Below are 25945 nucleotides of genomic sequence, written 5' to 3' on the forward strand. Positions count from 1 at the left end.
TAAATGGCATAGATATTTTATGGGCTTTCCTAGTGGCACAGTGGTAAAGAATCTGTCTGCCAATGCAGGAGAGGCAGGTTTGATTCCTCAGTCAGGAAGATTCCCCTGGAGAAGGAAATGGCAACCCATTCCAGTATTCCAGCCTGGGAAATCCCATGGACAAAGGAGCCTGGTAGGGGGTCAACCCATGGGGCCACAAAAGAATCAGACACGACTTAGCAACTAAAACAACAACAATAGATATTTTCTTGGCCTCAAATAGTTTCTTTCAAGCATGAAATCTTAACAGGACATAGCTAGTAAGATTGCAGAACTACTGAAAAAAAGTGACCTTTCAGTGATCACATCTTAGCACTGTCATGATTCTTTTACACTTCTGCTCTTTAGTGGGCTCTAGTGGCCTCTGCTGGCTAAGAATGAACATTATGTAAAATCTAAAAGAAAATTGGGAAGAACATAGAAACAGTAAAGCACATTACTCATCCTCTTTTTGTACCAGATTATTGGCAACCACAGATCAAATAACATTTCCAAAGTGAACTGCAAGATTGCAAACTTTTAAACTCTTACGTTCACATGCCAAATTTTATTATTGTGACTGAAACTCTAGAATCTTCAAGTTCCTAAGAGAAGAGAAGCAATCCCTCTTCATATGGTTCTTGGTCCAATGAGTCTAATGTTTAGTGTGCAACAGTTGCAGGTAAATGGAAAACAAGACAGTGCAGTAAAATTTTAGAAAGAATGAGGTTGTTCAAAAAACTTATAAAAAACAACTTTTTGATCACAGTTTTATTAAAAGTACTTGAAAATTCTTCACCCATTAGACTGGCAAAAATCCAAGTTTGACAACACACTCTGCAAGTAAAGCTGAGGGGAAAGAGCACTTACTGTTGATGGGAAGGCAAAATGGTACTAGGCCCTACTGAAGATGAATCTGGCAATATCTAGCAAATTTACATACGGATTGCTCACCACTTTTAGGAGTCTAAAGTGGTAAATATATAACAAGACATATACACAAGGCTCTTCATTACAATACTACCTGTAAAAGCAAAAAAAAAAAAAAAAAAACCAAAAAAAAAACCCTGAGAATAGCCCAAATGTCCATCAACAGAGAACTAGTTGAATAAAGCATGGTATGTCATAATGGAATGCTATGCAGCTGTAAGAAGGAATGAGGATATCTCTAAAGAATCATCTGGTTGGCCAAAAAGTTCCTTCAGTTTTAAAGTAAAAATAAGACACATTTTTCATCTTCACCAAGAACTTTACTGAACAACGTACTCACCATTTGTTCTACTACCTTCTGTCATTTTTCAGGCAACTACGTAATTCCATCTTCCCCAAATTTTTTATCTTTTTGAGCAAAGAACTATTCTAGTTTCCTTTTACAATCTTCTAGGGAACTGAATTTTTTTTTCCATTAAGAGAATTTTATAAAGACCAAAATAAATGGAAATCTGAAGGTGCAATGTCTGGTGAATACAGTGGATGCATCAGAACTTCCCAGCCAAGCTATTATGTTTTTGCCAGGTCATCAAAGAAACCTGACATCTTGTGTTACCCTGAGGAAGATTGTGTTACCCTGAGGAAGATTATGCATTTTCTGTTGACTAATTCCGGACACTTTGCCAAGTGCTGCTTTCAGTTGGTCTCACTGGGAGCAGTACTTGTTGGAAGTAATCCGTTGGTTTTCCAGAAGGAGTTCATAATAGAGGACTCCCTTCCAATCCCACCATGTACATATCATCTTCTTTGGATGAAGGTCGGCCTTTGGTGTGGTTGGTGGTGGTTCATTTCACTTGCCCCATGATCTCTTCTGTTCCACACTGCTGCACAACATCCACTTTTCACTGCCCAACACAATTTGTTTTTAAAAATGGAATGTTTTCATTATGTTTCAGTAGACAATCACGTGTGGAAATATGGTCAAGAAGTTTTGGGGTTTTTTTCTGCTTAACTTATGTGGAACCCAAACATCAATTAACATAACCAAGCTGGTGCAAATGGTTTTCAATGCTTGATATGGATATTTTGAGTAGGTCGGTGATTTCCCGCCTGATAATATAACTTTGCTTGTTCTCAATTAATGTCTTGATTTGATCGCTATCAACTTCACCTGTTCTACCCAACCATGGAGCATCAACCAGTGCATGAAACTTCCCAAACCACTTTTGACATGTTGTATCAGTCACAGCACTCTCCATATACTGTACAAATCTTTTTGTGTTTCACTTGCGTTTTTACCCTTCTTGAAATAATAAAGTATGATATGCCAAAAATATTGCTTTTTTCCTCCCATCTTCAATATTAAAATGGCTATACAAAAATTCACCAATTTTGGTAAGTTTTTAAAAAATGAATGAATGTGATATGACAGCTGTAACAAGCTAACAAAATTGGTTCAAATGAAGTTAAAGACAACTAAGCATTTCTTCTCAGCAATCACCCTCTCTGTTTTTTTCAGTCTAACTTTATTGAAGCTTTCGATGGCTAAGTCTAAGTAATATCTCTTGGTTAATGTCACAATGCACTTGAAAAATTTGGGTTATTTTCAAATATCTTTTGATACCGATCTCTAACATAATTTCATAATGCGTGAAAATGGCAACCCACTCCAGTACTCTTGCCTGGAAAATTCCATGGACAGAGGAAACTTGGGAGTCCATAGGATTGCAAAGAGTCAGCCACAACCAAGTGAGCACAAGAGAACAGATTCTGTATAATTGTAATACCTTTAGACCATGAAAATTTTGCACTTTGTTTTATGTCCCTGGATATGTTCCAATGTCTCTGAGTCTACAGTCTATGGGAACGTGAATAGAATTTGTATCCTACTGTTGTGTGAACTGGTTCACAGTGCTTTTCAGATCTGCTATATCCTTCTACTTCTCTGTATATTCATTTATTAATTTTTGAGAGTTTGATATTGAAACTCCAAATAAAAATCTTAGTTTATCTACTTAAAAATAATTGTAATATGCAGTGGAACTATATGCAACCTTTTTCTGTATTTTACAAGTCTCCTATAAATGTGTTATCATACTTTAATTAAAAAAATAAAAATTAAAAAAAGACAACTAAGCAGTACTTGGGGCCATCTTACAGATAAAACCAAATAAACTTTTTCACCACCCCAATATTATGGCGTGTTAAAGAAGAATGCGAAGAAAAGTTTGTATACATGCTACATCTAAGAAAGGAAGGGATACAAATATATTTATACACACACACACACACACACACACACACACACACATCTGAATGTTACCTTTTAAAAATAAGAACTAAATCATGCAATATGACTTAGAAATGATCCCTGAAAGTATCGTCTTCCCTTGTGGCTCAGACAGTAAAGAATCCGCCTACAACGCAAGAGACCTGGGTGGGATCCCTGGGTTGGGAAGATCCCTTGAAAGAGGAAATGGAAACCCACTCTTGTATTCTTGCCTGGAGAAACCCATGGACAGAGGAGCTTGGCAGGCTACAGTCCATGGGATCACAAAGAGTCAGAATGACTGAGAGACTGAGAATGCACACACAAAGTGACTTAAGTCACATGTAATGTAAGTAGTATTTATAGATTTTTTTTTAAAGCTTCCTGTTTAGGAAAGGAGGGAAAAAGGTGGAAGAAACAAGGAGAGAAGTTAGGCTTCTTAGAATACACACTGTTCCATATTTATGACTTGAAATCATATAAATACCTCACAGAATTATTAAACAAAATTAAAATTTAAAAGTAGTCCCTAAAACTGAAAGAAAAATGGAACAAATGAACCTGCTAAATTAAATACATAACCACACAAAGAGCAACTATCTCAAGTGAGTTTACAACACTGTAGTTTGATTTCTAATCAGGATATAGAAAGCTGGAATGAGCATTCCATCCACTAGAACAATGAGAAAAAGCCAGAGTAATTACAAAATCGTAATTTTCCTTGAACCCATCAGAGCTGAGGTTGTAGGACAACCAAGTAGCATGAAAGAAATCTAAGGAAAGACAGGCACTTCCAAGAAGAGATGGGACATGAGCACTGGCTCATCTGCAGCAAAGCATGAGAACAACACTGGGCATCACAGATGGTAAAAAAATTCAGCTAAAACTTAAAATGAACTGCTAAAGACCAAGTGTGGACTGTTGTGACAGGATAGCACCCTTTTAAGGATTAGACACAGGAGGAGTTCACACCCACTTGCAGGCTCTTCTCCACAGACTTCCACTGATCCAGGTGTGGTGGTGGGGAGAAGCTGCCTCTTCTGAGAAAAGCAGACAGCCCAGCTCAGATCCTTCTCCCCTACAGAAAAAGAGCCTTAAAGCTGCTGGCGGAAGATCAGCAAACTCTGTTGTTTCCAGAGCACAGGTGAAGACCCACTGTGGCTGGGGAAAGGGAAAAAACAAACCTCGCTACCCCTGGGGGAAGGATGGGAAGTCATCCTAATGCCAGACTATTAAGAGTCTCCTTCAGCTAGGGGCTTCCCTTGCGGCTCAGCTAGTAAAGAATCTGCCTGCCATGTGGGAGACCTGGGTTCAATCCCTGGGTTGGGAAGATCCCCTGGAGAAGGGAAAGGCTACCCACTCCAGTACTCTGGCCTGGAGAATTCCATGGACTGTATAGTCCATGAGGTCGCAAAGAGTCAACTGAGCGGCTTTCGCTTTCAGCTAGGGGAAGAGACGGGATCACTAAGAAAGTCTCACCCAGGAGACTCCGGGACATAGGGCAGAGGGTGGATCAAAACAACAAAAAATCCCTACTTCCCAGGTTTCCACCACCAGGTTAGCAAGTATGGAGTAACAAAAAACAGCAATCTAGTGCTAAGGGAGGGGCTAGAGCTTAGAGAGAAACCCACTATTTTATGCAGAGCCAAACAGAATGCAGAAAACTAAACATGGAGAAGGAACATTAAGAAAAACACTGGGAAAACCTACTGCCCTCCCTATGCACAAAGTAATAGGAGAGGAATTTGAAGCTGATGATGCATTTGACAGTTCCCCTATCAAGGACAAAACCCAAATACAGGTTCAATTCCTTACTAGATTGACTTAACCCCTATAGTAACAACTTAATAAAAAAGATGTGCCATTTCCAGGCAGTCTCTACTATTAAATATGATAGCCAGCAATCAATAAAACATTACCCCTTCCCCATAAATACATACACGGAAAAACAACACACTGTGACAACACAAGGCAATTAAACCAAACTCTGAGGTGACTCAGACGTTAGAATTTCAGCAGAAAAATTTACTACATGATTAATGTGTTAAAAGGTTCTAGTAGAAGATATATGCAAAAATGATGGTGAATTTCAGCAAAGAGAAACTGTAAGAGTCAAATGGTAATGCTAGAAATAAAAGAACATAGTAACAGATGTTATCAGCAGATTCAACAAGGTCAAATAAAGAAACCGGTGATAGGTCAGTGAAAGAAACAAGAGCTGGAAAAGAAAAAAAATACATATATCAAGTCATTGTATTGTTCAGCTTAAATTTATACGTTATATGTCAATATTTCAATAAAACAGGAAAAAAAAACATAAGACCACCCCAAACAGAATACAGCATGCAAGAACTGTGGGGTTGATATTAAATAATCTAATTTGTATATTTTTGAAATCCCATGAGAGAGATAATGGATCTGAAAACATATTTGAAAAGGTAAAGGCTGAATTGTTTTCCAAAATGATGAAAGACCTCAAATGATAGATCCAAGCCCAGAAAACTCCAATCAAGATAAATACCTAAAGACAAAACAAAAGCAAATATCCACAAACCTAGACACATCCGTACTACTGAAAACCAAAGTTAAAGAGGAAAACCTTAAAGGCAACCAGAGAAAAAAAGACACTGCAATCAGGAGAAAGACACAATAGACATCTCACTCAAAACAATCCAAGAAAGAAGACAAACACACCTTTAGAGTGCTCAATGAATAAAACTGTCAACCCACAATTCAAAAAACAACAAAAATAGCTATTAAAAATGAAAGGCGATGCATGTCTCAGGTTCATGGGAGACCACCAGCCACATCCATGGACCATGGGGCTCCATGCAAGACACATCCACCTGTGCCTTTGGTCTCTCCTCCAGAAAGAGGAAAAAAATGCAGCAGAGGGAAAAGGCCCTGGGGTCATCCACACTAAACTCAAAGGCCCAGAAACTTGGAGTCTTCCAGAATATCCTTGACTTCCTGTTCCTAATGTCCCAAGGAACAGGACATCAGTGAAAGTTGAAATGACAGCTGTCTTTTCAGGCATATGTGATTTTGCCATGCAAAGGAACCAGAATCACAGATAACAAAGATGCTTCTCAGGACTGCAAACTCCAAACACTTTTTATTCATTCTCCCAGTATGATCTCAGAATCAAGTACATTTTGAAAACCATCTACATACTTAAAATGGGTGAATTTTACTGAACAGGCATTATACTGCAGTAACATTGACTGAATTAAAAAGTCATTTAAAGAGGGACTAGTTCTAACTTCTTTGAAACGACAATGCTGCTGTAAAGCAATAACTGATTATTTCCTGCCTTGGATGAGGGATAACTGCTTTCCCTTTTGGTTTCTCAAAGAAAACTGTAAACCTCTCCTGCTCCCTAAAATGAAATGAAATAAAATTAAAGTTTAACAGCATCAAAACATGAATTATGACTTTATACACATAAAACACACTCTAATCCACTCTCAAGGTAACACTGTCTTTGCTAAATAAAAGTTTTATAATAACCCCCCCCCCAAAAAAAAGGCGGCAAAATAATGACTTTTCTCAGATGAGCAAAAAGCTGAAACATGCATTCCAAGAAATGTTAAACAATAATCTTCAGAAAGGAATATATCAGAAGGAGGTTTGGATTTACACAAGGAAATGAAGATCTCCAGAAGTAGTTTAAATGAAAGTCAACATAAAAAGCATTGTTTCTTAATTTTAATGATTCTAAAAGATAACTGCCTTAAGCAGAGGATACCAAACTTTTTCTGTGAAAGATCCAAATGTAAATATTTTAGGTTTTGAGAGCTAAATGGTTTCTGTTGGAACTACTCAACTCGGCTGCTGTAGTACGAAAGAAGTCAAAGACAATACATAAAAAAATGAAGTGCAGCTGTGTTTCAATGAAACTTTATTTATAAAAATAGGTGGTGGGTCAGATTTTAAATTATAAAAGGACACATTTAAGAGAGAGCTGGAAATTTGAACACTGACAAGATATTTGATATTAGGGAATTATTGACTTTTTACATGTACTAATGATATTGTGGTTATGTTCTTTAAAAACAGAATTCTTATCTTTTAGAGATACATATTAAATATTTATTAATGTAATGATGCTTGGGATTTGTTTTAAAATAGTACAGAAGGGAAGTGGGTTGGGCTACAGAAGAAAGAAGACTGGCCATAAATTGGTAATTATTATTGAAGGCTGGGTACAAGAGAGTGCACTTTACTATTCTACTTTTGTATATGTTTGAAACTTTTCTCAACATAAAGTTAAAAAATAAACAAAAGATTCCTAATTTTAGGGGCCACCTAAGTTCATTTTTCTTTCTGCCTCCCTTACCCAAGCCAAAATGAACCTAAATATAAACAAATCTCTAGATCTTAAGAGTTTACAGGAAATATGTGGACAGAGGCACCTACTAAAAATACCACAAGGATACAACAGGCCAAATTCAGAAAGTGGAGAATTCTACAAGAGAAATGACTTTAAACAAATAAATTACATCAAAAAGAGAAGGACACATATATTAAAAGAGATTTATTATCCAAATGCAATTTGACCTTGTTTGGATCTTGATTTGCACAAACTGTAAAAACACATTTTTTTTTAGAAAATTGGTAGGTGAACAGAGATTAGATGATATTAAGGAGTGATTATTATTATGTTACATGTGATAACCAAAGAAAACAAACAAACAGTCCTTACCTATTAGAGAAACATACTGAAGTATTTATGGGTAAAGGGATACATCTGGGATTTGCTTTAAAATACTCATAAAAGATCATGAAAGACACAGAAATACTGAAGAACCATTACAAACTGAAGAAAACTTAGGAAAAATAACAACTCAATGCAATGTGAGATCCTGGATAAGATCCTGGAACAAAAAAGGGCATTCGTGGAAATCCTGATAAAATTCAAGTAAGAACTATAGTTTAATAGTGTTGTATCAACGTTAGCTTCCTGGTCCTGTTCTTTGTACTATGGTTATATACAATGTTACCACTAGAGGAAGCTGAGTGAGGGGTATACAGGAACTCTCTGTGCCATTTTTGCAATTTTTCTGTATGTCTAAAATTAGCTCAAAATAAAAAGGTTATTTTCTTTTCAAAAAAAGAAAAAAAAACGTGGTAAGGAAATAAATGAAATAATAGCAGAATGCTGAAAGTTATATGAGATTTGTTATACTACTCTTTATTTTATTTAAATATTTGAGGAACTCTCCTGGTGGTCCAGTGGCTAAGATAAGACTCCCGAAACAGGGAACCTGGGGTTCCACTCCTAGTCAGGGAACTAGATTCCACATGCCACAACTAAGACCTGTCACAGCCAAATAAACAAATAAGTAAGCAAACAAATAAACATTTTAAAAAATAAAAGTAAATATATGAAAGCTCCCATAATAAAATGGTAAAATATTTCACTTCCTTGCTTCTGTCACCACCTCAAACTGCTCTCCTTCTTCTCCTCTCCTCTGATCAAACTGCTTTTCAGGCTCTTACTTGCTTAATCCTTTGTAATCTGTACTGGTCTTCCCACAACTTTACTGACATTGCTAATAGTGACCTCATAATCAAGAAATACATGAATCCTGGGATTTCCCTGGCAGTCAAGTGGACTCTGTGCTTCCAATGCATGAGGCATGGGTTTGATCCCTGGTCAGGGAACTAAGATCCTACACCTGCAGTGCAGGAGACCTGGGTTCGATTCCTGGGTCGGGAAGATACCCTGCAGAAGGAAATGGCAACCCACTCCAGTATTCTTGCCTGGAGAATCCCATGGACAGAGGAGCCTGACAGGCTGCAGTCCACAGGATCGCAAGAGTCGGACACGACTTAGCGACAAAACCACCACCAAACCACCAGAGAACTAAGATCCTACACGCTACAGGTTGAGGCCAAAATAAATAAATAAATAAAATCTGCAATTAGAAAAAGGGAAATATAAGAATCCTTTCTCAGTTTCGCCTTCTGAATATTCTTCAACATTTAATGTGTAAACCACTCCATTTTGAAGTCATTATTCTCTCTTCACTACTATGATACTGTCCTTTCAAACTCCAGGATTTCGTGTTTTGAGTTTTCTTGTTGCCTGCTACAGCTAGGGTAGGCAGGGCAGTGCAGAACGAATGGGCTTTGAAGCTGAATGGCCCTCCCTTGGAAACAACACTGCTATAAGAATTAGGTAACACCTGCATGTCACCTAGCACATAATCAATGCTCAACATGTGGCATGTGGAGAGCCTTGGTTAAGGGTGCAATTCTCCTGGAGGCTGCAAGAGTTCAAATCCTAACTTCTTCATTCACTACCTGTGTGAAAATGAGCAGGTTCCTTTTCCTCTCTGTGCCTCAGTTTCCTCATCTGTAAAATTGAGATTATGGTACCATCATCACAGGGTTGTCCTGAGGAAGAAATATACCAATATAAGTAAAGCACTTAAGTAGCAGGCTCATAGCAAGGGCTTAAATAAACTTTAGGAGCTCAGGGTCCCAGGGAGTCAATTCAGGTTCTGTCACTGTTGTAGAATAAAGTATTTGGCTAGCCTTTGTTTCCTGTTCCTGGGAGGTAGACTCTAAACTCTTGGGTTTTCCTAAAGGATAGTAATGTTTTTGTTGTTCATAATGAGCCTTAACAGCTTAGCTAACAAGTGAGTCCTGGTAGACCCTTACTTTATGCTAATAGATGACTGAGCATAGGGGCTAACCACTCCTAAAAGACCAAACGTAAGATTAGAGGATTGAGGTCAAGTTTGAGTACTGTGATACAAACCTGGTCTCTTGGGAGTGGAAGAAAAAATGATTCAGTCAATCACACCTATGTAATGAAACCTCAGTAAAAACTCTAGATATGTGGGTGAGCCTCCCTGGTTGGCAATATTCTACATACTGTCTGTCATACATCAACGTATCAGGAGGGTAACAAGGTCCTGCCTTTACTACACAGAGAGAAGACAAGGAAGCTTTGTGTTACGAACTATCTCAGACCTCAACCTACACATCTCCCCCTCTTGCTGGTTTGGACTGTACCCTTTTGCTATAATAAAAGTGTAATTTTGAGTATAGCATTGTCCTGAGTTCTGTGAGTCATTCTAGTGAATTACATAGCCTGACCACAGGAACCTTTGAATTTGTAGGCAGCAGTTCAGAAGCGAGGGTGGTCCTGGGAACCTCCAAACCTGTGGCTGGTATATGAAGTGGCCAATCTTTTGGAAGACTGGGCCCTTAACCAGGTAAGTTTGGCCTAACTCCAGTTATTTGGTTTTGGAAGTGACTGCAGTCACTAAAGTGCCATGTGATTCCCACTCACCCCTCATCCCAACCCTTCCTCACTATCTCTTCTCCAGAGAATCAGTAACATTGCTCAGTGAACTGAAGCAGGATCTGAAGCTCTCCAGCCCCATATATGAGACAGTGCCAACAGGCCCTCAGCTAATGGACCTTGCTCTCTGACTAGCCCCTTGGTCAGGATGAAAGGTGACTTGGACCTCATGTCCCTCCCCTTCCTCTGTGCTGGCAGGCTTGTGCACATACATACACATGTGTGCATATAAACACAAGTGCACACTTTGCTGCCTGGCTTGGGCCAATGAGGGGAGCAAGTAAACGCAGGGCCAAAAAAACACAGTAAATGTGGGGACTGCAGCCTTAAGAAAGCAGTTGGGAGCAGATGGGTCATACTACTGGCCAAAATTCTGAAGAGAAAAAGAAGTTAACAAGGTCAACATGCAGGCTGGGGTGGGTGAAATCAAGCAGGAAACAACTTGGTCCAAGGAGGCGGGTAGGGGCTTAGTGGCATGGTCCACCTGGGACCAGCGTCCTTCCAGACCCTAGGCTACAGCGATTATTATGGCTCTTTTTTCTGCTCCTTAAATAGATAGGCAATAAACAAGCATTACCCAAGATTCTATATTTTCAACTCTATACAGATGATTCCAAATCAACCTCTCTAGTCCTGACCCCTTGTGAGCCCTGAAGTCCAGATTTTAGTGTCCAACTACCTGCTGGATACCTATTGGATGGCCTGCCAATATCTGGAACTAAACATTTCCAAAACTGAATGATCAACATTTAGGGCCCTCATCCTCTTCTGTATTTCTGTTCAGGGTATCACTTTCCTTCCATTTATCTATAGCCTTGTTTTTCAAAATGTGATACTGGGAGCAGCAGCAGCAGGACCTTCTGGGAGCTTGTTAGAAACGCAGAATCTTAGGCTTCATCTCAGATCTACTAAAAGAGAATCTGCAATTTAACAAGATTCCCCAGATGATTGCTGCTGCTGGTGCTGCTGCTGCTGCTGTTAAGTCGCTTCAGTCGTGTCCGACTCTGTGCGACCCCACAGACAGCAGCCCACCATGCTCCCCCATCCCTGGGATTCTCCAGGCAAGAACACTGGAGTGGGTTGCCATTTCCTTCTCCAGTGCACTTTTCCAGGGAAAAGTGAAAGTGAAGTCGCTCAGTCGTGTCCGACTCTTAGCGACCCCATGGACTGCAGCCCACCAGGCTCCTCTGTCCATGGGATTCTCCAGGCAAGTGTACTGGAGTGGGGAGATGATTGCTAGCATGTTAAAATTTGAAAAACGCTATGACACATTCTCCCTAGCACTGCAAATCCTCGAGGATTCTGCCCTTCTCAAATCTTCACATCTACTGCTGCTATAATCCAGGTAGCCATCACTTCATCCCAGAACTACTGCAACAACTGCATTGGTATTCTAGATTCCACACATTTCCCATGGTAACTTTTCCTTTGTTAGGTTGTCAAATTCATGACTTAAAACCCTTCCCTCCTCAAAAATTTCCACTGACTCATTGTTGCCTGTTAAACCTCCCACCGGAGTAGTCAATAATAGGAAATAACACTTACTGCATGATTATTATGTGCCAGGCACTCTACTGAGTGTTTTATGTGTATTAACTTATTCAATCCACCAACAACCCTGTATTACTTTATCTCCATTTTACAGATAGGGAAACTGAGGCATGGAGAGATTTTTTTTTGTTAATTTCCCCAATATCCCACAGCTATTTAAATGACAGAGCATAGAACCAAATCTAGACAATTTGACCCCAGAGAACACAAAGCCACTCTTCTATATTGCCTCTCTACTTCAGTAGCTTTATCTTTTAAGGCTTATTTTCTAATACTTCCCTGTGCTTCAGCCAAAGTAATCTCTCTGCTGTTCTACAAATGCATTAGTATCTCCGAACCTCTGTATCTTCACCAATGAGAGTATGTGTAGCATTAACGGTAACAGTCTTGGTTTCAGAAGCAGACCCAGGTTGAAATTTCAGCCTGGTCACCCTAGGGAAATCATCAAATCTGAGTCTCATCTCCTCACCTGCAAGTAAAACATAGTCTAAAAACCACCTAACTGAAATAGTTGCTATAAACTTTAGAAAATATGCAGAGGATGTCTAGCACAATCCTGGCACATATCAGGTAGTCAATCATTTATAGCTCTTATGCTCACATCCTACCCATCCTTTGAGGCTCCCTCAAATACAACTTCTACCATTTCGCCTGCTTCATCACCTCAACAAGACATGATAGCTGCTGCTGCTGCTGCTAAGTCACTTCAGTAGTGTTCGACTCTGTGTGACCCCATAGACGGCAGCCCACCAGGCTCCCCCGTCCCTGGGATTCTCCAGGCAAGAACACTGGAGTGGGTTGCCATTTCCTTCTCCAACGCATGAAAGTGAAAAGTGAAAGTGAAGTCGCTCAGTCGTGTCCGACTCTTAGCGACCCCATGGACTGCAGCCTACCAGGCTCCTCCGTCCATGGGATTTTCCAAGCAAGAGTACTGGAGTGGGTTGCCATTGCCTTCTCCGACATGATAGCATCTTTTAAATTATGTTAAAGTGTTATGTGTAACTTTCTTACATACTGTCTTATATTAGCATTGTATGTTTGTCTTATGCCTAAAATCAGACTGTAAGCACCATAAGGACAGGCCATTTGTATTTCTTAAAGCAACTAGCATAGTGTATTACACTTTGTGGGAGTTCAACAAACACTGCTGAATAGAAGTGTATTGGATACTGAGTAATGAGTAATCAGAATCACTAAAATTCATTGGGGGAAAGCTTCATAAAAGAGAAGTGGGGCGGTTTAGATGAAAAACAGGAACCAAAAACATCTAAACACCTGTAACTATGTCATACCATGCCCTATGCTTATATTAGTTCATCTAGTACTCTGACTCTGTGGTGACTATCATTTTCCAAAAGGCAAAACTGGGGTTCAGAGTGATTTCTTCAAGGTCACAAGTACTCCATGAGAACTTGGACCTATTCACTCTCTTTCACTGTTGTATCCACCATGCCTAAAAGAGTGCCTGGATCATAGTGGATGCTCAGTAAATATTTGTCAAAAGAATGAAGAGATGAACAAATAAAGCTAGTGAGCAGAACCATAACTAGAATCAGTTTCACCTGACTCCCAGGTCAGTCCTCTACTATGTTGACAGTTTAAAACAGAGAAAAGGAATGTACCATTTATTGAGCACCTGCTGATAAACACTATTTAGGACATAACTAAATGTTGTTTGGGAGGTGGGATGGGGGAGCAGAATGTTGAGTTGACACTACTCAGTTATGGTACTAATTTTATTAGACACTTCACATAAATTATGTCATTTCAATTTCCTAAAAACTCTTTGAGGCAGCTATTTTTATCTCCATTTTACACATGAAGAAATACTCTCCATTAAATGACTTGCCCAAATTCATACAAGGGCCAGAATGGGTGATTCCACGCCAAGTAACTTTAACTCCAAACCCTGTGTTCTTAAATACACGTCCAGGCTTTGGACTTGTAGCACTTGCAATAGAAATTCTGTCCTCTGCAGAGACAGGAGCAAGAGATCGTCATGAAGAGGACTGCAAGGAGCTGTGACAAGGGAGGGCAGGGATTAAAACAGGACGGGGGTTCACGGAGCAAATAAATAATCAAGTTATAATGTCCCATGAGAATCAATATCTCATTAATCCCAGAATGCTGCTACTCCACCGAGGACTACTGACAAGTCTCGATAACACAGGGGACAGCAGATGCAAAGATACTTAAATCGCCTAAAGCTCAGCATTTAACAAAATGAAGGGGAGGAGGACAAGTGGTGAGAGCCTGCGGAAGGAAAGTGAATGAGAGTTTCACAAGAAGGCGTGGAAAGAAGGAGGGGGGCGGCGGCGAGGGGAATGGAGGGGGGCAGTTAGCCCAAAGAACAGATAGAGGGTTGGGACTGGATCTGGCATCTGATACAGGAAGGACCTGTCGGGAGGAATGAATTCCAGTACTCTCCAGTACAAGCCCATCACCCTACTTCCTTAAGGGGCACTTTGCCTCACCCTCGGTCCCCTTTGTCGCAGATCCCAAGCTCACCAGGGGCCTGGGCGTTGCTGTCCCCGGGTCTCCTGGAGACTCCACCGCTTCTGCCATCCTGGCCCTCCTCCCGGTCGCTCCCACAGGCCTTTGCGGAACCTGAGACGTGGAGGCCGCGGCCCGTCAGCGCGTCTGCGCGCGGTGGTCGCGTCACTGAAAAGCGCCTAGCGACTGCTGGCGGCCCTGGCACTCTTCTCTCGTCTTCTGGGTGTTGGACAAGGGGTTCGCGTCGCCTCAGTTCCTTTCTTCGGGGCCAGAAGTGTCGCTAAATACGCTCCCTTTTTAACATCCAACTCTGATTTTCAGCCGGCTCCGTATGCCAGGGGACTGCCGCTTCCTTTTCTCACTCCTCCCCCGGCTCAGCGCCACTCCCCCTCCAGCGCCTGCTTCCGGCTCTCAGGCGGAGGCTCGGTGTGCCGCCCCCAACCTCACCCAGAACTGCACCTTAGGTAAAAACCCTGCCCCTCCCCCAGCGGCCGACCGACTGTTTCCCAGCTGCTGAATAAAAGGATGAAGCCTTCCCTACCAACTGCTCCTTCTACTGTCGCCCCTAAACGATCTGGGGCAAGTACTGAAGATGTTCAAGGCTGAAAGAGGGTGAATATTAAAGTAACTTTTTAAAGACTACTCCTGCATGTCCCTGTCTCTTTTTCTGTCTCATCTCGGGACTTTCTCAGTGTTTCAGACTCCAGTTCACCTCGCCCCAGGCTAAAATGAGATCAGGCAATACATCCATTGTTGATGTGAGCAATACACTAGAGTGCCTGTTGGGGCAAGTAAATACTAGTTTTCCACTCCTAACAAACAGGGTAGGGGATGATGTGAAATAGGGAGCTTTATTTTTTTGGTTGGGCAATCTAGCAAAGCACACAAGTAGTAAACATAAAAGAATGTGGCTGTAGTGTGATGAAATTCCCAAACTAATGAGGTGTGTGTGTTGTTCTGTTTTGTTTAAATATTCTTATAATTCACCTTGTCAGACCAAGCACATTTTCAGTACTTGTGCAAATACTGATGGGAATAATATTAAAAATTAGGCCAGTAGATATGAAACTTTAAAAGAAAGTTACAAGAGAATATTATATACAATTCCCCAGGCCCAGCTTCAGCCTCCCATACCTCCTCCACCATCCCTGCCAGTACCATTCTCACCCTCAATGCCACTCCTACCCTGTCCTGATCTCAGCACTCTTATCAGGTTACCAAGTCCTTTCTGGCTTCCCTGAGGCCTTTAATAACCTTTTCTGTTTCCTTGCCAACCTCCAAAGTTAGTTCTCTCTCCCCAACTGAAAACCACAACTATAACACCTAACCTTATCTCTTGGCCTCTTTGCCACTGATTTCAAGATGGCCTTGGTGCTGGCTTAAGAGGAGGACAGGCCATACAACAATTGTTGAGAATGTCAGTGTTTGGCTTACCTAGGCATTATTTCAGTCTTAAAATGCCAGTGTTCCTCATTTAACTAATAGGGTACAAGTTGAATGTGAGATAATATACTATGAAGAGAGAAACTCAGGAAAGAAAGTTGAAGAGGAAGGGGGTGGCATAGGGCTACACTCCTAAAATAGTAATTATTTAATGTTCTTAATTGCCACCATATCTCAAAAAATTTCCAAACTGATTCATTACTCTTTAATACGCTACACTCATTACCCTCTGTTACACTGTGAACATTCACCCTACATCAGGAGTCACAGGACTTGCCCCAAATTGCATAGAAACTTTGTAAGTGGTGGAAGTGGGATTAACAGACCGAAGGGTATGAAGAACCTTATTAGATGTTCTAACTCTGAAAACAACTGGAAAATATTGAGGAAACAAGCAGTTTTCTGAAGAAATGGTCAAAATTAACTCAAAAAGGAAGCAGCCTATTTCATTAGGACAAAATTTTGGAAGAAAATAAATTTTAATATACAAAAAGCAAGGTGCAGAACAGTTTACATGGTATGCTATCATCTCTGTAAAAAAGTAGAAGGGAATGTATATCCACGTATTTGAATGTTCAGACTATGTGCCAATGGCTACAAAGAAACTGGTAACAGTGGTTGCCTCTGAGGAAGAAACTGGTGGACTGGCAGTAAAGTGGGAGAGACTGTTTTTTGACTTTCAAGGGAAGGCTAGTCATTGTATGACCTTTCATCCAGTTTGAAATTTTTACTATATACATGTGTTACTTTAAAAAAAAAAAAAAAGAGTTGACAAAGAGCTATCCTCCCCTCCCACCCCCAAGGTACTGAATGGATTTGAAGGCTACTGTCAGGGAGGAAGAAATTTTCCTCTATTCATCTACATTCTTCTGGCTTGTCTAAGAATTAAATTGAGAGGAGAAAGATTAACAGGAGAAAATCAAACAAGGTTTAATAACATTCCTGAGAAGAGACCCAGAAAAACTGGTAATTTACCAAAATGACCAAAATGCTCACCTTAAATAGCATCCTCAGTTCAGTTCAGTTCAGTCGCTCAGTCGTGTCCGACTCTTTGCGACCCCATGAATCGCAGCACGCCAGGCCTCCCTGTCCATCACCGACTCCCGGAGTCTACCCAACCCATGTCCATCGAGTCGGTGATGCCATCCAGCCATCTCATCCTCTGCTGTCCACTTCTTCTCCTGCCCCCAATCCTTCCCAGCATTAGGGTCTTTTCCAATGAGTCAACTCTTCTCATGAGGTGGCCAAAGTATTGGAGTTTCAGTTTCAACATCAGTCCTTCCAATGAACACCCAGGACTGATCTCCTTTAGGATGGACTGGTTGGATCTCCTTGCAGTCCAAGGGACTGTCAAGAGTCTTCTCCAACACCACAGTTCAAAAGCATCAATTCTTTGGCGCTCAGCTTTCTTCACCATCCAACTCTCACATCCATACATGACCACTGGAAAAACCATAGCCTTGACTAGATGGACCTTTGTTGGCAGAGTAATGTCTCTGTTTTTCAATATGCTGTCTAGGTTGGTCATAACCTTCCTTCCAAGGAGTAAGCGTCTTTTAATTTCATGGCTGCAATCACCATCAGCAGTGATTTTGGAGCCCCCAAAAATAAAGTCCGACACTGTTTCCCCTGTTTCCCCATCTATTTCCCATGAAGTGATGGGACCAGATGCCATAATGTTAGTTTTCTGAATGTTGAGCTTTAAGCCAACTTTTTCACTCTCCTCTTTCACTTTCATCAAGAGGCTTCTTCACTTTCTGCCATAATGGTGGTGTTATCTGCATATCTGAGGTTATTGATATTTCTCCCAGCAAACTTGTTTCCAGCTTGTGTTTCTTCCTGACCAGTGTTTCTCATGATGTACTCTGCATATAAGTTAAATAAGCAGGGTGACAATATACAGCCTTGATGTACTCCTTTTCCTATTTGGAACCAGTCTGTTGTTCCATGTCCAGTTTGAACTGTTGCTTCCTGACCTGCATACAGGTTTCTCAAGAGATATGTCAGATGGTCTGGTATTCTGATCTCTTTCAGAATTTTCCACAGTTTATTGTGATCTACACAGTCAAAGGCTTTGGCATAGTCAATAAAGCAGAAATAGATGTTTTTCTGCTAAAGACAAAATAGGATTTTGAGGGTGAGGAGTGTCAGGTATAGGAGGCTACCAGGAAAAGCAATAGTAAACAAGGGTGATTAAGGAAGATTTAAGTAATTCATATTTATGACCATGGTCAGAACAAGTATGATTGGTTGGCCAAGTGAAGGCCTCCAATCTGGCAATATCATAAGTGGCTCAAACAGAAATATAACTTCTTTCTTCTAAAGTAATTTTTCTAAGGGTTGTCCAATTAGAGCCTTGGAGAAATCCACCAAGAAGTTCTTGTTGTAGGTAATTGACCATAAATCCAACAATTGAATTAATTTTTAGACTCTATATGGGACTTGTGCCCCAATAGAAAAACATTTGAGTTATGTGCAAAAGTGAAAGAAATGAAAAAAACACTATAAATAATCATGTGGGTCAGATCCAGCATCTGGGCATAGCAATCTCCTTCTAATGTTTTCTTCTTATCCTGGGGTGGAAGTAGTTTCTCCTCTGTTTGAGTATTATTTTAAGGTGGGTTTGAGGTCAGCAGTCCTCTCTATAGACAAATACAGTGCAAGGGCCCTTTCTAAGTGGGAGATAGGAACCCAAGAATCAATTCTCTTCAGTTATGCTGTGCATAACTTGGGCTTCCCTGGTGGCTCAGATGGTAAAGCATCTGCCTGCAATGCGGGAGACCGGGGTTCGATCCCTGGGTCAGGAAGATCCCCTGGAGAAGGAAATGGCAACCCACTCCAGTATTCTTGCCTAGAAAATCCCATGAACAGAGGAGCCTGGTAGGCTACGGTCCATGGGGTTGCATAGAGTAGGATAGGACTGAGCCACTACTTAAGTAAGTAAGTAATGCCGTGCAAGAGTTAATTAAGAGAATCTGACAAGTGTCCTTTAATCTAGGTTGGAGAGAGTCCTTTCAATGATATCTTTTATATTATACATCATCTCCTGGTTGTAGGCCATAGGTCACCCAGTCTTCATTAAAAACTAGATCCATGTGATAAGCTTCAGAAACAATCTTAGTATATCCTTTTAATAATTGGACTAAACTTTTGTCCCAATGCAACATAGCAACAAGGACATCCATGAAGTGAGTCTTGGGCAGTAAATACAAAACCTCAAAGACAATTAACAACATTAGAACTCAGCATTCGCAGAAACGATCATTTTCTCTCTAAAATTACCCTCATTTCTACAAAATATACCCTAATGAAGACTAATTTGTTTGCAAAAGAAGTCTGGTTTCAGTAAATTTCGCCTGATTATTTGCATAAGTATAACTAATCATGCAGGCTTTTTTAAGTTGGCTGTGGTGGAACCTTCCATAAGGAATCTCAGATTGAATTTTAATAAAAAGTCACCCAAGGTCAGTAAAGTCATACCAAAGACTTGTCATCAGATCTGCCTGTGCTATTTATATTTATATCTACATAGATATATAGATACATATAGATCAGGTGAATAACCCTCTGCTTAGGGTCCTCAAAATATTTTGAGGTTCTTTGCCTTCAAGGAAGTAACCTTTCTTATTTACCTGGTAAGGCTGTTGGGCTCCCTGTAAGTAAGGTAACAGACTGTTTTTCCAAGGGGCTTTGTTATGGTTGTTGTTCAGTCACTCAGTTGTGTCCAACTGTTTGCGACCCTATAGACTGCAGCACACCAGGCTTCCCTGTCCTTCAACATCTCCTGGAGTTTGTTCAAACTCATGTCCATTGAGTCAGTGATGCCATCCAACCATCTCATCCTCTGTTGCCCTCTTCTCTTGCCCTCAGTCTTTCCCAGCATCAGGGTCATTTCCAGTGAGTCAGCTTTTCGCATCAGGTGCCCTAAGCATTGGAGCTTCAGCTTCAGCATCAGTCCTTCCAATGAATATTCATGGTTGATTTCCCTTAGGATTGACTGGTTCAATCTCCTTGCAGTCCAAGGGACTTGCAAGAGTCTTCCCCAGTACCACAATTCGAAAGCATCGATTCTTTGACACTCAGCATTTTCCATAGTCCAACTCTCACATCCATACATGACCACTGGAAAAAGCACAGCTTTGACCATATGGTCACATTCATTGGTCTTTTCCAGTGAGTTGGCTCTTTGCATCGGATGGCTGGAGTGTTGGAGCTTCAGCTTTAGCAACAGTCCTTCCAAAGAATATTTAGGATTGATTTCTTTTAGGATTGACTGCTTTGCTCTCCTTGCAGTCCAAGGGAATATCCAGAGTCTTCTCCAACACCACAATTCAGGGACATCAATTCTTCAGCACTCAGCCTTCTTTGTGGTCTGGCTCTCACATCTGTACATGACGACTGGAGGAACCACAGCTTTGACTTTGTGGATCTTTGTCGGTGGGGTGATGTCTCTGCTTTTGAATATGCTGTCCAGGGAATATAGCTAAAGATGTCAAAGAAATCAGAAGAGAGTGAAAAGAAGTGGAAACAATTTTTAAAATGTGTGGATTAAAACTTTATATAAAAATTTTAAGTATAATGTGAATTAACAAACAATAATGGGAATCCTTGTGCACTGTTGATGGGAATGTAAATTGGTGCAGCCACTATGGAACACAGTTTGGAGTTTCCTCAAGAGAGGAAAAATAGAACTACCTTATGATCCAGCAAGCCATTCCTGGGTATATAGCTAAAGAAAATGAAAACAGATATAAAAAGATATCTGTACTCCCATGTTCATTGTGTGTTCACAATAGCTAGGGGAGATTCATAGGTGTAACAGTGCTGGCCTTTCTCTGCTCTCAGTGTAGCAACTTATCTGATTTATAATCCTCAAGATGGCAGAGTAGAAGGATGTGCACTCACCTTCTGTGAGAACACCAAAATTGAAACGAGCTGCTGAACAACCATCAACAAGAGGATGTTGGAACCCACACAAAAAAAAAGATACCCCATGTCCAAGGACAAAGGAGAAGAGCCACAATGAGATTGTAGAAGGGGCGCAATCATGTTAAAATCAAATCTCATACCTACTTGGTGGTGACCCACAAACTGGAGAACAATAATACCAAAGAAGTTCTTGCACTGTTGGGAAGGTTCTAAGCCCCACACATCAGACTTCTCAACCTGGGGATCTGGCAAAGGGACTGGGAATCCCCAGGGAATCTGACTTTGAAGGACAGCGGGATTTGATTACAGAACTTCCACAGGACTAGGGGAAACAGAGACTCTTGGAAGGCACAAACAAAACCTTGTGTTCACCAGGACCCAGGGGAAAGGAACTGAGGAAACTGAAGAAACTCCACAGGAAACTGAGCCAGACCTGCCTGTGAGTGTTTGAGGGTCTCCTGCAAAGGTATAGGTCGGAGTTGGCCTGCTGCGGGGACAGGAACTCTGGCAACCACAGTCCAGGATGGTGCATGTTGGCATAAGTTCTTTTGGAGGTCGTCTTTAGCCCCTGGTGGCTCAGAGGTTAAAGTGTCTGCCTGCAATGTGGGAGACCCGGATTTGATCCCTGGGTCGGGAAGATCCCCTGGAGAAGGAAATGCCAACGCACTCCAGTATTCTTGCCTGGAGAATCTCATGGATGGAGGAGCCTGGTAGGCTACAGTCCACGGGGTCGCAAAGAGTCAGACACGACTGAGCGACTTCACTTTAGCCCTACCATAGAGCCTGTCGACTCCAGTACTGGGCACCTCAGCCAAACAACTAACTGGGAGGGAGCACAACCCCACCCATCAACAGAAAACTGAATTAAAGATTTACTGAGCATGGCCTTGGCCACCAGAGCAAGACCCAGTCTTCCCCACAGCCAGTCCCTCCCGTCAGCAAGCTTGCACAATCCTCTTACCTTCTTCTTCCATCAGAAGAACAGAAGACAGAAGAAGCAAAAACTACAATCCTAATAGGCTTTATGGCTCCATAAAGTTCACCTTAGTTCTTTAAAGCTATCTGGTCATATCTGATTCTATGGATTTTCTCAAATATGACATTCCAGTCAAAACCATGGTAATATAACCCCAATGTTTCCAGTATGTCTCTAACATACAGAAGGTGCATGTACATTTGGCAGTCACTCAGTATACTGGAATTCCAAACTGAGAAATTCTTTGTCTGACAGAGTCAGCTCTCAGGGGAATTTGTGATAAGGGATCTCAATCCATAAGCAAACTTTGTCATCTCAAACCTTGTTGTTTCCATTTGTACAATGAAGGTCTTTACTTTCTTAGAACATCCGTGGGAGTGAAATTTCTGCATCTTGTGAGGGCTGGATCTTTTGTGATCTCTTGCAGGAAACCTCTTACATACTTGGTTTAGCCACAAAAAGGCTTATTGAGTTGAGTCACTATTAAGAGTTTGCATCTGTTAATAAAAATGTAGAATGCTTCTGAAATTTGTGTGTCATCCTTGCACAGGGGTCATGATAATCTTTGTGTGATTCCAGTTTTAGTATATGTGCTGCCAAAGCCTGCATTCTCTTTCTCTTTTAAACCTACCTTTAGGACAAAACTACTTTATCTTCCTGGAAATATATGTGTTTCCATTCCTCATATCTTCTTTTTTTCTTGAATGCAAAGATGTTTTCTTTATTAATTTTAGTGGTTTTAATTACATATTTTAATTAGAATTCTCAACTCTTAAAAACCTTCATTTCTAACAAAAACTAAGAAGTAAGCCATTATGAATATTGGCATTCTGTAGATTGGCAAACTTCTAAATACTACTTATGGTTTTTTAAAACTATGTGCTTTTTTATAGAAGATATCTTCATGTGGCACCAAACATATTTACTAAATATTCTTCAATATCTTTAGTTTCTCTGTAAAAGGAAGCTTATGTTTAGCAATTAATGTTTCAGTATCTTATTAGGGGATGACCTAGATATTCAATAAACTTCTGTCATTTACCTTAAATTAGCAAAACTCTAAAGTTTGAAGTTGCCAAAAAGATTTAGAGAAACTCTTAAGTAGACACACCATAAAACATGATTATTCTTAAAGAGTTCACTCAAAAACTCTGAACACACACTTAATTTACTATTAAAAATTTTATTATATCAAGTCATTTTTCTGGCTGACAAATTTTCAACAGATGTAATAAGATCTTATTTAACTTCTTGTAAATCTAGGTACAACAAAAGTATTATATTTAATGCTGATAACTCTAAAGACATGTCTATATTAATAAAGAACTAAACTATCTTGAATACCAAACATTAATTCAGTACTGAATATTTCCCAAATCTTGTGAAACTGAAATTCACCTTAGTTTCTTTGTATTTCTGAGAATTTATCTAAGTGCTTAATTTTCTTTAAACCAACTAAATAGGACTCTTTTACAAATTAATTTTGACTATACCACACATCTACAACATACACATATATGTAGACACACACAAATAGAGATCCCATAGTTCCCATTCCAAATTTTCAGCCTTGTCAGGTACAATAGAGCAATACCCATTCGTTATAGAAAAGGTCAGATTTGAATTGGGTTTCTGGCAGATGGTCACTTATTTAGATGGCTAAACCCTTTTTTTTACTAATATTTATTGAGAAGACACTGAAGACTTATATTTGTCCTTGAAAAGTCAAGTTCCAAATGACCTATCTCCCTATTCATTTTCTTTCCATAAAAATTACACTCTTGAAATTTGCACTTTAAAAAGATGGCCTATATAAAACTTTCTGGAGAAGACCGGGTAGAACATTTACATCTCAAAGGCTCAGAGAGAGAAATGCAAGATCCTTCTAGGAGGGCTTTGTTCCCAAAAGGCCAGAATTTTTTTTCTTTTAATACTTACAAACCTCTTAAGATAGATAGGGGAAATTTGGGTTAATTAGCATTGGCTGTTGCTCAGTCGTGTCCAGCCCTTTGCAATCCCATGGACTGTAGACCACCAGGCTCCTCTACCCATGGCGTTCTCCAGGCAAGAATACTGAAATGGGTTGCCATTCCCTTCTCCAGGGGATCTTCCCAACCCAGGGATCAAACCCACGTATCCTGCATTGCAGACTGATTTTTTTTTAAAACATCTGAGCCACCAGGGAAGACTAGGGGATGTTTGAGGGAGTGAAAAAAAAAAGGATTGATGGGTTTTGAATTGTTTCTCAAGCCATACCTCCAGTCTTGGAAAGAGTAGATTTGTAAAATTGAATACTGCTGTTTTTTTAATTCCTCAAGGAATTGAGTGCATGCATCCTTTGCCCAGCCACTTCAGTTGTGTCTGACTCTTTGTGATCCTATGGACTGTAGCCCACCAGGCTCCTCTGTCCCTGGGATTCTCTAGGCAAGAATACTGGACTGGGATGCCATGCCCTCCTGCACTGGACCTTCCCAACCCACATCTGCCTGCATCTGCCTGCCTTTCCTGCATTGCAGGCAAATTCTTTACCCACTGAGCCACCTGGAAAGCCCATCAAAGAATTGAGTAGCTACATCTTTGGTGGCTCAGCTGGTAAAGAATCTGCCTGCAAATGAAGGAGACTGGATTTGATCCCTGGGTTGGGAAGATCCCCTGGAGAAGGACACGGCTACCCACTCCAGTATTCTTGCCTGGAGAATGCCATGGACTGTATAATTCATGGGATTGCAAAGAGTCAGACACAAACTGAGCAACTTTCACTCACTTTCATAAACATCGAAAGATGGACATACCCATCCACCTATGTTGGGATGCTTTTCTTTCCCTCTGGGTATATTTAGCTTGGGGGAGAAGGCCAAAAGTTTCCTTATCAGGCTGTGAATATCAGCTGTGTTCACTAGTTTAGTCAGACCAATGGCCTCCCATCAACGTAATTCATTTACAAAAAATTTTGAGTATCTTCTCTGTGTTTAGGGAATTCTTTAACTATGGCCCTCAGTTCAATCCTTGACCCAAAGAGGATTGCCTACAGCCTCAAGTGGTCCTATTTCTAAAGGTAACTGCTTAACAGTCTCTTCAGAGTGGAAAAGCAATTCATACAGAGGATTCTAAGAATGAGTACTCAAATAAAGGAGGATAGAGGGGAGTAGGAGCTATGTCAATCTTACAGTCTTTTGTTTTAGATACTTTTTACATCTTTAATCATTCATTAGCCTTATACAACAAATCCTCCAAAGAAGCTGTTTTGGAAGTTAGAAGTCTTTGGGGACTTTGCATACCAATTAAAATGGGTACAAGTGTTTAAGACGAGCACTTTCTAAAATTTTAACAATTTCAAAGTCTTTCAAATTCTGAGGATCCATCATTTGTCTATTGATGTTGTTCAGTCAGTAAGTCATGCATGCCAGGCTTCCCTGTCCTTCACTATCTCCTGGAGTTTGTTCAATTTCATGTCCATCGAGTTGGTGATGCTATCTAACCATCTCATCCTCCAACCTCTTGTCCTTTTGCCTTCAATCTTTCCCAGCATCAGGGAAATGAGCTTTCCATTGAGTTGGCTCTTCACATCAGGTGGCCAAAGTATTGGAGCTCCAGCTTCAGCATCCGTCCTTCCAATGAACTTTCAGAGTTGATTTCTTTTAGGATTGACTGGTTTGATCTCCTTGCAGTCTAAGGAACTCTCAAGAGTCTTCTCCAGCACCACAAATCAAAATCATCAATTCTTCAGTGCTCAGACTTCTTTATGGTCCAACTTTCACATCCATACCTGACTACTGGAAAAATCATTAGCTGTGACTGTACAGACCCTTGTTGGCAAAGTGATGTCTATTGATGAGTAGGACAAGTTTTCAGGATACATAACAAGATTAAAGGAAAACCTAATCAGACCAATAATTTTCCTCCATATGATCAAAGACACAAAAGACAGAAACAACAACAAGAAAACCTGACCATGTCTGGGAGGAAAAGGATTAACAAACCTAGAGTACTCTTCCACATTTCAAACCAAAAGTCACTG

The 25945-nt window shown here is 40.5% G+C and overlaps 1 protein-coding gene and 1 pseudogene across 2 annotated transcripts in view; both read right to left on the reverse strand.

The window, feature by feature from the left end:
• YIPF6 (Yip1 domain family member 6) overlaps window positions 1–14939 on the reverse strand; it is a 30920-nt gene extending 15981 nt beyond the window's left edge. Inside the window, exon 1 of one of the 2 annotated variants that reach the window (XM_081567317.1) lies at window positions 14595–14939. In XM_081567317.1, coding sequence (XP_081423443.1) covers window positions 14595–14651 — 57 coding nt within the window. In that variant the 5' untranslated portion in view covers window positions 14652–14939. The remainder of the gene's footprint in view (window positions 1–14594) is intronic. The other variant, XM_081567318.1, reaches the window with a different exon arrangement.
• Window positions 14940–22432: 7493 nt separating this feature from the next.
• LOC145537264 (U6 spliceosomal RNA) lies at window positions 22433–22532 on the reverse strand (annotated as a pseudogene).
• Between the last annotated feature and the right edge of the window lie 3413 nt (window positions 22533–25945).

The sequence above is a fragment of the Giraffa tippelskirchi genome, chromosome X (genome assembly GCF_054371585.1).
Source record: "Giraffa tippelskirchi isolate mGirTip1 chromosome X, T2T-mGirTip1v1.2.pri, whole genome shotgun sequence".
Taxonomy (NCBI): Eukaryota; Metazoa; Chordata; class Mammalia; order Artiodactyla; family Giraffidae; genus Giraffa; species Giraffa tippelskirchi.